The sequence below is a fragment of the Sylvia atricapilla genome, chromosome 19, assembly GCF_009819655.1.
Source record: "Sylvia atricapilla isolate bSylAtr1 chromosome 19, bSylAtr1.pri, whole genome shotgun sequence".
In the NCBI taxonomy this organism is placed as follows: domain Eukaryota; kingdom Metazoa; phylum Chordata; class Aves; order Passeriformes; family Sylviidae; genus Sylvia; species Sylvia atricapilla.
In genome coordinates this window covers 8,093,377-8,107,137 of record NC_089158.1, presented here as the reverse complement: position 1 = coordinate 8,107,137, position 13,761 = coordinate 8,093,377, and the positions used below count along the sequence as shown (strand labels likewise).

General features: G+C 55.6%; 1 protein-coding gene across 1 annotated transcript in view; it reads right to left on the bottom strand.

The window, feature by feature from the left end:
* RXRA (retinoid X receptor alpha) overlaps positions 1 to 13,761 on the bottom strand; it is a 97,022-nt gene that overhangs the window by 20,243 nt on the left and 63,018 nt on the right. Inside the window, exons 2-4 of the mRNA XM_066332865.1 lie at positions 10,988 to 11,253; positions 6,189 to 6,339; positions 5,247 to 5,426 (exon numbers count right to left, since the gene is read on the bottom strand). Coding sequence (XP_066188962.1) covers positions 5,247 to 5,426; positions 6,189 to 6,339; positions 10,988 to 11,253 — 597 coding nt within the window. The remainder of the gene's footprint in view (positions 1 to 5,246; positions 5,427 to 6,188; positions 6,340 to 10,987; positions 11,254 to 13,761) is intronic.

The following is a 13,761-nucleotide window of genomic DNA, read 5'->3' as shown; positions in this document are numbered from 1 at the left end:
CTGGGGTCTATTGGGCTCTGTGCCTTTCATGCAGCCACGTCTTTGCTGTGTATCATCAGCATCTTGAAGCGTTTATGCCCCAGGCACCTGTTTATATCCAAAATGCCAAGACAGCTGAGAAAACGAATTCAGACAGTGTTTCTTCTGCTTTGCTTTCGTGTGTCACCTATTATTTTTTTTTTCTTTTTCAGAGGTGCAGCCTTCTGCTACTGTAAACAACCTCAAAAGCTGCAACACATGAAATAAATGTGGGGTTTTTTTTTTTCCCTCCAACGTTTTCAACTGAACGCCGTAATTTTTTTAAGGGATGCAAAATACCATCGTGATAATTAAAAAGTGTAACTTCAGAGCGTTAAAAAGTGGATTGAAACCCTTTGCATGCAGTTAGTTCACAAGAGGAACAGCTCTGGAAAACAACAGCAAAAAATCTCTAGCTCACTTCAGCCTCTGGACACTGAAGTATAAACAAACAGCAACAAAAGGAGAGAAATCCATAAGCCAAACCCATTTTCTCAACCTAAGAGCATCCTTAAAAAAAAAACCCCAAAAAACCCCACCAACCAAACCCAGCATCATTTAACCAGCTGGTTTAAAGAGCAGCACTTTAAAAGGATATAAGAAACAAGCTCATTAAGCTGGAAGACATTTTCCATTCCAAAATTACTCCTAAAAATAACTGTGCTCTTGAACTCTGCCCCTTCTCTAGGCTGCGGCCACTCGCCTGCTCTCACATCCACTCGGACAGTGGGCTGGAAACCTGAATTCCTGCTCTTTCTCCCCAGATTCCTCGTGCTCCTGAGGGATGGCCCAGGAGCTGGGATGGCCCAAACTGCAGGGGATCAGGCACAGGTCACTCCACGTGGGAATCCCTCTGGACTGAGTGACTGAGCAGCTCCCTGGAGACACGGGAAGGTCTCAGGGCTGTGGAGATGCTGCAAGTCCAACCCTTCCCAGGCTGAACCCCTCAGCCTGGCAAGTGAGAGAGGGGAAAAGCAACCCCCAAACACGGGGAGAGGAAGAATTAACTCAGGCTGTGAAGTTTAATGAGGTCCTGAAGCCAGGGAGCAGGCACGCAGCTGGACAGATGTCCTGCACACTCTGAGCACGGCTCTGCATCTCGGCAGCTGCAGCCACGCCGTGCCTGCACCTGCATTTAGGAACAACTTTGGGATCAGCCACGCAGCCTGAGCTGCAGGTGCTGCAGGGGAACAGCTCTCTGCTCTCCAGATGGGCTCTGAGATGCTCCAACATCCAGTTCACCCGTCTGGCACCAAAGCCCAGCCCGCAGCCTGGGGGAAGCCAGCAGAGCCGGCTGCCTCTGCCCAGGAGCCCCTCACATCCCGGAGAAGGCTCTGGGATCTGCTTCCCAAGGGCTGCTCCCTGCGAGGTGGCCAAGGGAGCATGGGAAAGGGCTCCTCGCTGGAATTTCCTGCTCCCTGCGCGATCCCCAGGCGCTGCCGGGGCGGCTCCTCCGGACACGGGGGCTGCACCACGCCCCCGCTGACCCTGTCACCTCTGCTGTCACCTCCTGCCACACCGGACCCCATCCCAAACCCCCTGGTGTCCACTCTCACCTCTGCACGAGACCGGTGCCTCCCTGATTCCAAGGCAGTTTCCACTTTTTTTCCCTTTCCCTTTCCCTTGCCAAGGCTGCTGATGCACAGGCAGCCCGGACCCCAACGAGGAACAGATCAAGCAGGGAGAGCTCAGCATCTTCATCTTCCTGGATGCCAACAGCCACCCCCACAGCAATAATCCCTGCATGAGTCAAGATCCCTGATGGTAATCTTAATTTTGTTGACTCTCCGCCGTTTAGTGGGAGACAAGAGCACAAAAACACCAAAGCCTGACACAGCTGGCAGAATTCATTCACAGGGGGAAAAATGCTCCCAGTTGCTTATTTATTACGGCTGCAGTATCCCAGAGAGGAGGAGGCTCATTCAGTTGGGATCTCTGTGACGTGTTTCTGACAGGGAACAGCAAGAGGAGATGCACACAGCAGGAGGAAACCCCTGCTCAGGTTTTCCCCACTTCCAGCCAAGGTTTGCAGCCATGAAGGATCCCTGTCCCCCGGACCTGCTGCTGCTTCTGCCCTGCCTGGGCACAAGGTCCATCCCTGTGTCTGCTCTTGGCATGTTCACCCCTCAGCTGCTGGGATCAAACCCTTCCAGACCTCCATCAGGAGGTTTTGGAACCTCAACATTGATCGGGATAAAATCTCTCCATTGATTTTACTCCTCTAATCCAACTTCTCGCCCAAGAACCCCCCTTTCCTTTCACCCTCTTTAGACTGAGTACAACCTCGGCTCTCACTCCTCCTCCCAGCATCACCCTGCAGGTCACAGCACTGCTCCCCAGCCCTGCCTCTCACCACAGCTCCAGCACTCACTTTAGAGGCTTTTTTTGTGCTTCCATCACATCCCAGTACCTCTGGGCCTCAGGAGAGACACTTCCCAGCAGGAATCTGCTGTGCTTTTCTGCAGCTATAAATTAGGTCTCCAGAGCAAGGTGTTTTTTTGGGAAATGAGGCCCATAACCTGGGCTCTGTTACTTAAAAGGTACAAGAGTTTATGCTAGAAGATAAAAAGCCAGCTATGCTGTGAGTATTGAGGCAAAAGGAATTAGCAATGCAGGATTTAGCCTGAAACTCTTCCCCAAAATAGAGGTGGGAGCAGGAGTGTCAGTCAGCTGGGGTGGGTGCAATGGGAAGAGACCTTTTTTTGACAAATCAGATGAACACCACAAGTGAAACTCAAGAGCTGCTCCTAACCAAAGCTCAGCGAGATCCAACTTCTGACTTTCAGCTTTAGGACAACTGAGACATTTCTGTGAGACACTGAACTTCCAGGTTTATAACAACAGACAGGGGAGTTATTCCAGCTTTCCCTACACGGGGATTATGCCTAAATCATCTAATGATGACTGTCAAATCACCAGCTCCTGCCCTTCCCCAACACTGCCCTCACCAGATCCATCAGCACTGCCTGAGTGCACTCCTGGAGTTACCAGGATCCCATCTGTCACACTTTTAAATAATTGTCTGATCATTATGAATTCATTTGCTATTCATTGTGATAATGTTAATCAAGATGAATTAATAGAGTCCTCACACTGTACGTGCTCCCTGGGGACTTCCACCACCATTTAGAAATTAATTAATGGACCCGTAATTTTTAGCGGCGCTGCCCATGCAATCAGCACTAACGGCAGGCACGGAGCAGGTACCTGCTCAAAGGGGTGGCAGAGTTCCAGCCTTCCTGCTGCTTTTCCCAACATTCCTGCTGCTCTTCCCAGCCCTGCACACCTTGTTCTGGGGGGCTGAAAGGTAACTGGGTCTCCAGCTGCCTGTGGGAGGCTCTGGATGCAGTGCCAGGGTAAGGGGATGCTCTGTATTTCTCCTGCTGAACACACAGGAGAACTCCTGGCTTCTTTTTGGTCACCTGAGTCTCCCGTGGCTCAAGTTTTGGATCAGATTTTCCTCATCCCACTGCACATCTCCCATGGAATCCAGTATTCTGCACGCAGGGCAATGCCAGCCCCCACTCCTGCCCTGCCCTGAACGCCTCAATCTCTCCTTAATGCTCTGCTGGAGCAGGAACATTTGATTTGAGCACCGAAGGGTTAAGCTCAGCAGGGCCAAGCAGGTCCCTTGGGTGCCCTGGCAATGTCCCCACACCTCCAGCACAGACAGCTGTGACACTTGGTGACTCTGCTCCTTGGGTAACCCCACAAAGCGAGCGTGGCAGGGTTTGCCCAACACCATTTAATCAAGGCTCCTGACGGGGATAAGTGCTCTTCAAAGGCTCCCAGGCTGGAGCTGTGGGCCAGGGCCAGAGCAGGGCTGGATTTATCAGCCTGTCAGGGAGGCAAGTGTGGCTCTGAAGATGTAAGGGGAGAGAAAAGCAGCACAGAACTGGGGTCACCCTCGCGACACGTCGGCTAAAAGCCTGTTCTGCCGGCAGATTAGAACAGACGCAGTCAGCGTTTAAAAAGATCATTTAAAAGAGGCACTGCCGGGGAAGTTTAGATCCTAAATTTAAATTCCAGTAAGGGAAGGGCTGTCTTAAAGAGACTCAATCTCTTTTTTTCTTCCCAATGAGAAAAGAAAAAAATGCAGCGTTGGATTAGGTGGTGAGAGCCTGGCACAGGATGCGCAGAGAAGCTGTGAAGGACTTCATTCATCCCTGGAAGTGTCCAAGGCCAGGCTGGAGTGGGAACTGTCCCTACCCATCACCTGAGCCCTGCTCTGGGACTCAGGGCTGCTCCAGAGAGCACAGGAGGCTCTGGAGGCCACAAGATGCTCAGGCTGAGGCACAAAAGCAAGACACAAACTGAGATTTCTGCCCCGGCCTCTCGGTGCCCACCTGTGGGAAATGGATTTTAGAGGATTCCTAAAGTCTGACAGAAGGCTCACACAGTCTCATACACCTGTAGGCAAACCCTGAGATAAAATATACTGAGAAAGGCCATGGACAGACACTGCTGAGAGAGAAACTGAACCAGAAACGAGTTTCAGACGATGGCCTTGCAAACAGACCAGGTATTTTGGAGAAACAGAACTACTAAAGATGCACTGTAGCAAGATGCACACGGGGTACTTTAACAGATGATTGGCCTAGAAGCATTAGCAGCACTGTGTGGCAAAAGCTGATAGGCCAAGAAACACTATATATATATATATATAAAAAATATATTACATATATATAAAATATATTACATATATATAAAATACATATACATATAAATATATATATTACATATATATAATATATATATATGTATATAACATGTAATATATAGATATATAATGTGTATTACATATATATAATATATATGTGTATATGTATATATATGTATATGTCTATATATGTAATATATATATATTATATATATTGTATATATGTATATGTACATATATATATTATATATATTATTGATATATTAAAATATATATACATATATATGTAATATATATATAATACAATATGATGAAACAATATAATGAAATATAAAAGAATATAACAAAATATTAGAATGAAAATATAATGCATTGCAATTAGGAAATTCTTGTGGCTGGAGGAACTGGCTTCTGATCAGGAACACCTCCTGATTTTGACTCCCGCAACCATCTCACCCTTCCCCCCGGACCCAAAAATCCCATCTTTGGGACAGAAAAGCGGGTTTTTTCCGACACCCACCGAGGACTCTGCAGCACCCTTGGGTGCTGAGACCAGGCCAGGCCTTACCTTCTCTCTTCATGCCCATGGCCAGACACTTCTGGTAGCGGCAGTACTGGCAGCGGTTGCGCTGGCGCTTGTCGATCAGGCAGTCCTTGTTGTCCCTGCACGTGTAGGTCAGGTCCTTCCTCACCGTGCGCTTGAAGAAGCCCTTGCAGCCCTCACAGCTGTAAACCCCGTAATGTTTACCTGGGGGAGGGAGAAAATTCAAGTTTAAAGGTGGTTTCTTTGCCAGCAGCTCTTCCCGGTTGTGTTTTAACGGGGTGAGCAGAGGTTTTTTTAGAGCTGGAGGACAGTGGTTTGGCGTCCACAGGATCAGGGTGGCACCCGTGGGTGTCATCCTGCCTTCCATCCAGGGAAAGGTCATTTCTGGGCCATGCAGCAGGGGTGGGGCAGTGCAGCAGTGGAACAGGGTGTCCCCCTGTACCTCCAGGAGTTTTTGGAGCCCCCCACAGCAGCCACACGAGCCAGCCTGCTCTGTACCGTGTTCCCACCCTCCACCTCCAGCCTGGAGCACAGGAAGGGTCCCAAAGGGCACCCAGCCAGGCAGCCAGAGCTCCTCTGGAGCAGGAGGCTTTTAGAAAAGCAGGAGAATAAAGGGAATTAGCACATCTTTATCACCCCCGAGCTGAGGAACTCCACTTTAGGAGCATCTTCTCCCGCGGCACTGTGTGACAGTGCAGATCACAGGATGGGGACAGGGACGACAAACCCCGATGCCTTTTTTGCCAACAGGGTGAGGGGGTGACCCCAGTGCTAAACATGGACCTGGGGTCTCCTGGCTCGGCTCTTCACCCTCTGCTGCAAGGCACAGGCATGTCCCTGCCCCATGGAGACATGGGGACAAGGAGAGCTCCTGCTGTGCTGCCAGGAGCCAAAGCCAGCTCTGCCAGGGCACCCACACCCCAAACCATTGCCCCGAGCCCCTCCCGGGGCAGGTGCCAGCCTCACCCGAAGATCTGTCCCCGCAGATGGCACATATGTGCTTGGTGAAGGAGGCCATCGTTCCTGAGGGATGTGCTGGCACTTTGAGGACCCCATTGAGCCCCAGGGGTGGCTTGATGTCTTCTGTGCTGGTGACGGAGTTCATGGGCGAGTTGAGCTGTGGAGGGACAAGCACAGGGTTCAGCTGGCACTGGGGACACGGGGCTGTGTCACTTAGGACAGGAGGGACAAGCAGGGGACAAGCTTGCAGCGTGGCCCAGCACTGCTGAACCAAGAGGATTTGGGCACAGCAGCCCTCAGCCCAAAGGCACAACCCTCACCTGCCCTGGCACAGGAGCTGGGGTGGCCCTGAGCTGGCAGCAGGGTGACACAAGGGGCAGGACATGGCCAGTCCCCTGAGCACCCTGCCCATGCAAAAACGATGTTTTTTCATGATTTAATTGGAAATAAAGCTCCTCCTGCACTGCCCCAGCACAGCCCCCACAGGCAGGGGTCAGCAGCCACCCCAGCCTCACACCAGCACAGGATCCAGGGAGGAAGATCTGCAGTGGGAGAGCTGCTGGCTGGGAGCAGCCCTCGCAGGGATGATGAAGGCCAGGACACCCTCGTTTAGCTCCGCAGTTTATAGATATCCCTTTAGCATTATCTCTCCAAAGAAAAGCTGCATGGCAAATAAACACATCCCAGATGCAGCAGGGCCTGGATTCCAGAGCTGGAGTGGGTGGGACACATCCCTGCGACTCCCAAACGTCTCTCCTTCCTTCCCTTGGCCCCCAAGAAGCAGAGACTTGGCTGGAACTGGCACCACGGCACTGCTGTGGGGTGGAGGGTTCCTGGGCTGAATCCCCCTCTGGGCTGTTACATCCCTGTGTGCAAAGAGAAACTGAGGCACAGGGCTGTAGGATCTCAGTAAGGGGACAAGCTCACCCCATCCAGGAGGGTCTGGGGGCGATGGGGGACCTGGACTTGGTCAGCTCTGGAAGCACACTGTGGGTGCCCCAGGGGAATCAGCCTGCCGGGGACTGTCACACAGCCACCATCCCTGCCAACCCCCAAAGCCAGGACGGATCCACAGGCCTGTGCCTCTGTTTGTTGCCTTTCTCTGCTCTAACAGAGACCCTCAGCAATTGCATTTGTCACAAATTAATTCAGGGAAGTCCCAGGGCTTGTGATCTGTCACTCAGAGCAGCGCAGCCGCTCCTCTGGCTTTCAAGTCTCCAGGCTGGTGGGGAATATTTGGCAGGCAGACGACTGACAGCCACACGAGAGAGGCAGGTAAACCCACCCCGGAGAAATGGGATGGATCTGCCTCCCTGTGCCAGCTGATGAATCCAAGGCAGCTGGCACCTGGTGCCACCCAGGGATGCACTCCTGGCTTTAGCTGCTGTTTGACAGAGCAGAGAGGGGAAGGAGGAGCAGGTCTCTCAGGCAGGAGCATCTCTTTTGGAGTGCCACATGATTTCTGTGCTCCCCTGGCAGCAGAGGTTGCCAAGTCAGGGTGACCTGCCCAGGAATTCCTGCCAGAGCGCTCTGTGGGCAGTGGAGCCAGTTCCCAGGTGCAGCTGGTGGCCATGGCTCGTGTCACGCTGGCCTCCCTGGCCGTGGGATGAAGATGAAGCCCTTCAGCACCACTTCCAGCAGCCCCCTGCGAACACTGGGGGGGATGATGGGCAGAGCAAGACCCGCTCAGGAGGGTTGGGGTGCCACCAACCTCCTCAGCCCGGAGGATCAGCTGCTCAGAGCTGAGTCAGCCCCGGCCTGGGGAGGGGAAACTCGCTGGTTCCTCTCCCAGCACGGGCCCCAAAGCTGAGCACAGCCACCCCGGGGTTCCCACAGCGCCCTGGCGCCTGCCTGCCCCGGCAGCACGTGCAGGGAGGGGACAGAGCAGGGGACAGCAGCCCCTGACCTTGGCACAGCACTTCTGCTCCGGGCCAGCGCGGCTCCAGCTCAGCACTGAGCCCAGCCACCAGGGCTCTGCTTCCCCAGTGACACCTCTGGCTCCTTCCCTTCCCTCTCCACTCACTGCACTGAATCCTGGCCCTTCTGGCAAGCAGAGCTTTATTCCTCCTCCTCCTCCCATCCCAAAAAACATCCCAGCCCTTCCCCATTCCCCCGGGCACCCTTACAAAGAGCATTGTGCAAAGGCAGACAGCGGCTCTGGAAAAGCCTAATCCCACGTCTGATCTCTCCCCGCTCGCCCCCGGGCATCCCGAGCTGCTGCCAGCCACGCCTGGGGCTGCTGCTCCACACAAACTGCGTGGAAAAGTCCTCCCCTCGCAGCTCCTGCTGAAAATCCTGCGCTTTTTCCCCCGTTCTCCCATCATTTTTTAGGTAAGAGGGTTGAAGGAACGTGTTAAATCGCGGAGCTGCTGGGTCCAGCCCCGCAGTGTGGCTGGGATCCTGCTCAGCGCTGCCAGCTCCCCTCATCCCTGGGCCAGCTCAGCTCCAGCATCCCCCTCCCACGGGCACTGCAGGAGCCCTGCCACACGCCCTGAATTTGGGGCTGTGTCTGCAAACCCTGCAGGACCCTGGGGACCTCCCAGTGCTGCATGGAGAACTCTGGGAGCATCCTCCAGCACTGCCACCAAGGGCTGCAGGGTTCTCCCCTGGCATGGGTGGGGTGAGCCCCCCGGTTTTTGGGGAGCCTGGCAGCTCCTTCCCACGCCAGCAGAGCTGGGGCAGAGGGGACCCGCCCCGGGGACCTCGACACGGCGTGCCCTTCTGCTCCGCTGCCTCTCCAGAGGCGACGAGGCGTGGCCTGATGGCAAGTGGCATCTGCCATCTGATGCAAACCACCTTCCATCAGTGCCAGCCCTGCCCGGCCACGGGGGCCACACGCCTCATTTACTCTGGCGCTCTGCCGGCCGGGCAGGGGGGCTGTGCTGCCCTCTCCTCTCCTCCTCATCTTCCTCCTCCTTCCTCCTCCTCCTCCCCTCCCTGCACTCTACTGCCCAGGTAGGCGCCTCTCCCCGCTGCAGGGACAGGGACAGGGACCTAATGAGGCCAGACAGGGAACAGATGGCAGGAGCCATTAGGCTGAAGCCTTCTGAAGTGTCACCTCGAGGAAAAACACTTAAGACAAGTCCCTGAACAAAGGATGGGCGCTCTGAGGGCTGGAGCCAAGGGCTGGAGCCAAGGGCTGGAGCTACCAAGGGTTGGAGCCACCAACAGCTGGAGCCACCAACAGCTGGAGCCAAAAGGGCTAGAGCCACCAGGGCTGGAGCCATCAGGACTAGAGCCACCAAGAGCTGGAGCCAAAAGGGCTGGATTCACCAGGGCTGGACCCATGGGGCTCCAGCCACCAGGGTTGGAGCCACCAAGAGCTGGGACCATCAGGGCAGGAGCCACCACGGATGGAGTAACCAGGCCTGGAGTCACCAGGGCTGGAGCCATCAGGGCTGGACCCAAGGGTTGGAGTCACCAGGGCTGGAGCCATCAGGGCTGGAGCCACCAGGGCTGGAGCCAGCTCGCTCCCAGCACCATCCCACCACACTCTCACTTCCCCTTCTGCCCTGGAGCTCCGCTTCGTTTCGCTTCCCCCGCCCGCTGCTCCCAACCTGCACCTCACCCTCGCCCCTTCCCCGCCATCTCCCCGGCCTGTGGCTCCTCCCAGGGTTGCCTCACATCCCCTTCCCACTCCTTCCCCACCATTCTGGCGCTGGGGCTGCTGATTTCGCTCGTGCTGCCCGTTCCCAGGAGCACTTTCAGTTCCCCTTCCCCTGGGGTGGGAGGGGACGTGTCCCCTGCTGCTCTCCTGCCCTGGGAAGTGGGGTGCAGCTCCCTGCACATCCGAGGGGGTCATGGGCTGAATGCTGCATGGGAAAAGCTCATCCAGAGGCCAATCTTATTCCTCTGAGCAGCACAGGGATGCTGGATCCCCAGGGACAGCAGTCAGCACAGCCTCACATAGTAAAACAGCCCCTGTTCTCTCTGGGAATAAATCAGGCCAATATTTAAAAATAAAGGTGCTGGCAGGTGCTTGAGTCCCAGAGAGGGCCTGGAATAACTAAACTTGCAGCGAGTGGCAGGTGGTGGCCAATTCCTTAATCTGCCCTTTTACTAAACATATCCTGTGCAAGCAGCCAGCAACAGGTGGCAGGGGCTGGCCAGCACCCCGATCTGGCTATTTTTAAAAAGAGCTTATCTCGCCCTGCTGGGAGATTTTACATAATCTTCAGCCACTGAAGGCCACTCCTTGCCCTGTGAGGAGAAAGGGGCAGCGGGCAGAGGACCCCTGGGTTTGTACAAGTGGCAGGAAAAGGGGAAACGGCCTCGAGCTGTGCCAGCAGAGGTTGGGATTGGCTCTTTGGGATCATTTCTGGGTTGAAAGGGTCGTCAGGCTGCCCATGGGAAGTGGTGGAATCACCACCCGTGGAAGTGTTAAAGGTGTGTGTGGGTGTGGCACTTGGGGACACGGCTTTGAGGTGGACTTGGATGATCTTAGAGGGTTTTTCCAACCGAAACATCTCCATGGTTCTATGGGGACATCAAGCTTGCCCTGGAGGGGATGTGCTGCTTCCAGGAAGGAGAAGAATCCCAGCCAGTCCTAGGGCAGCTCTGGCTCCTGCCACAGCTACACCAGCCGCCAGGTGACCCAGGTGTGGTCACTACTCCCCTTCCACCCCAAACCTGGTGGACAGCCGTGTTCCAGCTGTGCTGCTCTCTCACAGCCCCCCAAAGGAGCAGGATGCCTCCGGCTCAGTTTCCTCCTTGTGCTTCTGCTTTTCTGCCTGCCCCCGGCGCCTGTGTGGCTGAGGAACCCCGGAGAGGTGGCAGCAGTGACCTCCTCAGCACCGTCCCCTTACCTGCGGGCTGCTGGTGCCGAACCCCAGGCTGGGCGTGGAGGGGACAGACATCGAGTGTGGGCCCATGGGGGAGCTGATGACGGAGAAGGGGGGGCCCATGCCATTGATGGGCGAGCTCAGGGTGCTGATGGGCGAGTGCAGCTGGCCCGGGGAGCCCAGCGAGGAGCCGATGCCCGGCCCGATGGACGGGTGCAAGGACGGCGTGGCCATGGGCCCCCGGCTCGTGGGCGAGTTCAGGGACGTGGAATTCACCTGGTTGGAGAAATCTGCAAGACAAGGAGGAGAAGGGAAAGGGAGTTGAGTCACCCATGTGGGGCACAGCCCTCTGAGCTGCAGCTCCATCCTTCCAAACCGCTTATTCTGCACTGTCTGTGCAGGTGTTAAGGCACTTGAGAGCATTTCCACCTCGTTGAGAACATTTCCACCTCGAGGCAGGCATCAGTGCCCTGCTCCAGCTCCCTGACACTGCTCTGAGCTCTGCCAGGGGCTGCTCCAGCTGATTCCCTCCTGCTTCAGGGTAATTGGGATTTATCACCGGGCGTGGGGAACGGGGAGAGCAGCGCCCTGAACACACTGTGGAGGTGGCTCGGTCTGTGCATCACTCGTGTGAGGTGTGTGCGTCCATCCGCAGGGAATGCTGCGTGCTCAGACGCGGGATTGGAGGATTTTGGAGGTGTTTTCCAGCCTGAAAGGCTCCGTGAGTGTGGAATACTCCTGCTGGGAGCTCTGCAGGCAGCAGGATGGGCTGTGTCTGCCTGTCCCGGGGGAGCAGAGCAGGGGGGCGGGAAGGGGGGGCTTATAAATAGACTCCAGCTCTCCCAAGAGGAGACATGGAGCCATTCCTGGCACATTTCCTCCTCATCCTGTCACGCTGCTTGCAAAACAATCCCCAGCGAGGAAGGGGCTGGCTCTGGCCCCAGGGAGGGAGGAAGGCAGAGGGGACAGAGGGGGGACAGCACGGGCAGGGCTCCCCCAAAAACCCACCCAGGGACCCCCCAGATCACACCAGGGATCCAGAGACACACCATCACGGCCACTTGGGTGTTCGTGCCTTTGGCTGCAGACCCCCAAGTGAACTAAAGTCTGGGGAATTCTGTCTTCAGGCGCCTGCATCCGTCAGGATCAGGGATTTTGGGGCAAGGAGCCCGTGGGTGTCACACAGTGGGAAACTGAACCCACAGCAGCCCAGCCCCAGCAGCCTTTCCTGGAGATCCCTGATCCCAGTGGGGAAACCCCAGCAGGAGGAAGAGGAGGTTCAGCAAGGCAGCGATGCTGCTCTGGCAAAGATGTGGGATCAGCATCCCACTGCTGCTTCCAGAATCCCACTGCTGCCTCCAGAACTCCACTGCTGCACCCAGAACCCCATTACTGCACCCAGAACCCCATTATTGCACCCAGAACCCCATTACTGCACCCAGAACCCCATCACTGCCCCCAGAGTCCCATCAATGCATCCAGAGTCTCATTTATGCATCCAGAATCCCACCGCTGCCTCCAGAATCCCTTTGCCACCTCCTGAGTCCCATCACTGCATCCAGAGTCCCATTTATGCCTTCAAAATCCCACTGCTGATCCCAGAATCCCACTGCTGCCCCCAGAATCCTATCACTGCCCCCAGAATCCTATCACTGACCCCAAAATCCCAATGCTCCTCCCAGAGTCCTACTGCTGCCTCCAGCACCTCACTGCTGTCCCCAGTGTCCCCCGTGTGACCCCGAGGACAGCCCTGTCCCCGCAGGGAGGAGCACTCCTGTCCCTGGGCTGGCCTGGCCCCAGGATGTTGACACAAACCCAGCGCTGGCCACCACGTCACCCCCGAGGCTGAGTGACGTGAGGGAGGCACAACAGGAACCCCAGGAAATTCCTGCAGGATTCCAGGGCTGGGGTTTAGGGCAGCACTTCCCAGCTCTGTGGTTTGGGTGTCTTTAAAGGGCTGGGAGAGCAGCAGGGCCCCCAGTGCCACCCTGGAGCTCCTTCTGGAGCAGGACCCCACAGACATGGGGGGATGGAGGGACACCTTCCAAGGGTGCAGCAGAAAACAGAAAAAATCCGGGGAAAACAGGCCCCTGAGCTGTGCAGAGGGAAGGCAGCAGGGCACAGTCCTTCCCTTGAAAAGATCTGGAATATTTAAGGCAGAGAGGTCACAGGAGGGTCACTGGCCACCAGCCCGAGCTTACTCGAGCACATCACAGAGCAAAGCACGTGTGGGGCCAGCACCTCTCCCAAAATCCCCAAATCCCCAAATCCTGGGTGCCTCAGGAGCTCCCTGCACATCCCACATCACCACATCAGCTCCCCTCGGCCACCCTGTTCCCACATCAGTCATAAAAATGTGATTTCAGCACCCAGCATGGAGCTGGCAGGTAAAAACCAAACAGAGAGGAGAGGAGAGGAGAGGAGAGGAGAGGAGAGGAGAGGAGAGGAGAGGAGAGGAGAGGAGAGGAGAGGAGAGGAGAGGAGAGGAGAGGAGAGGAGAGGAGAGGAGAGGAGAGGAGAGGAGAGGAGAGGAGAGGAGAGGAGAGGAGAGGAGAGGAGAGGAGAGGAGAGGAGAGGAGAGGAGAGGACAGGACAGGACAGGACAGGACAGGACAGGACAGGACAGGACAGGACAGGACAGGGAACAGGGAGATGTGGGCAGGCACAGCCACATTTGGGTGTGTTTACACCCAAACCCCTCGGCCACACACTGGGAAATCCAAACCAGACCAGGAGTTTCTTGCAGAGCATCAGGACTCAAAAGTTCCAAGCAACTTCTTGGACACTGGGAGGTTTCC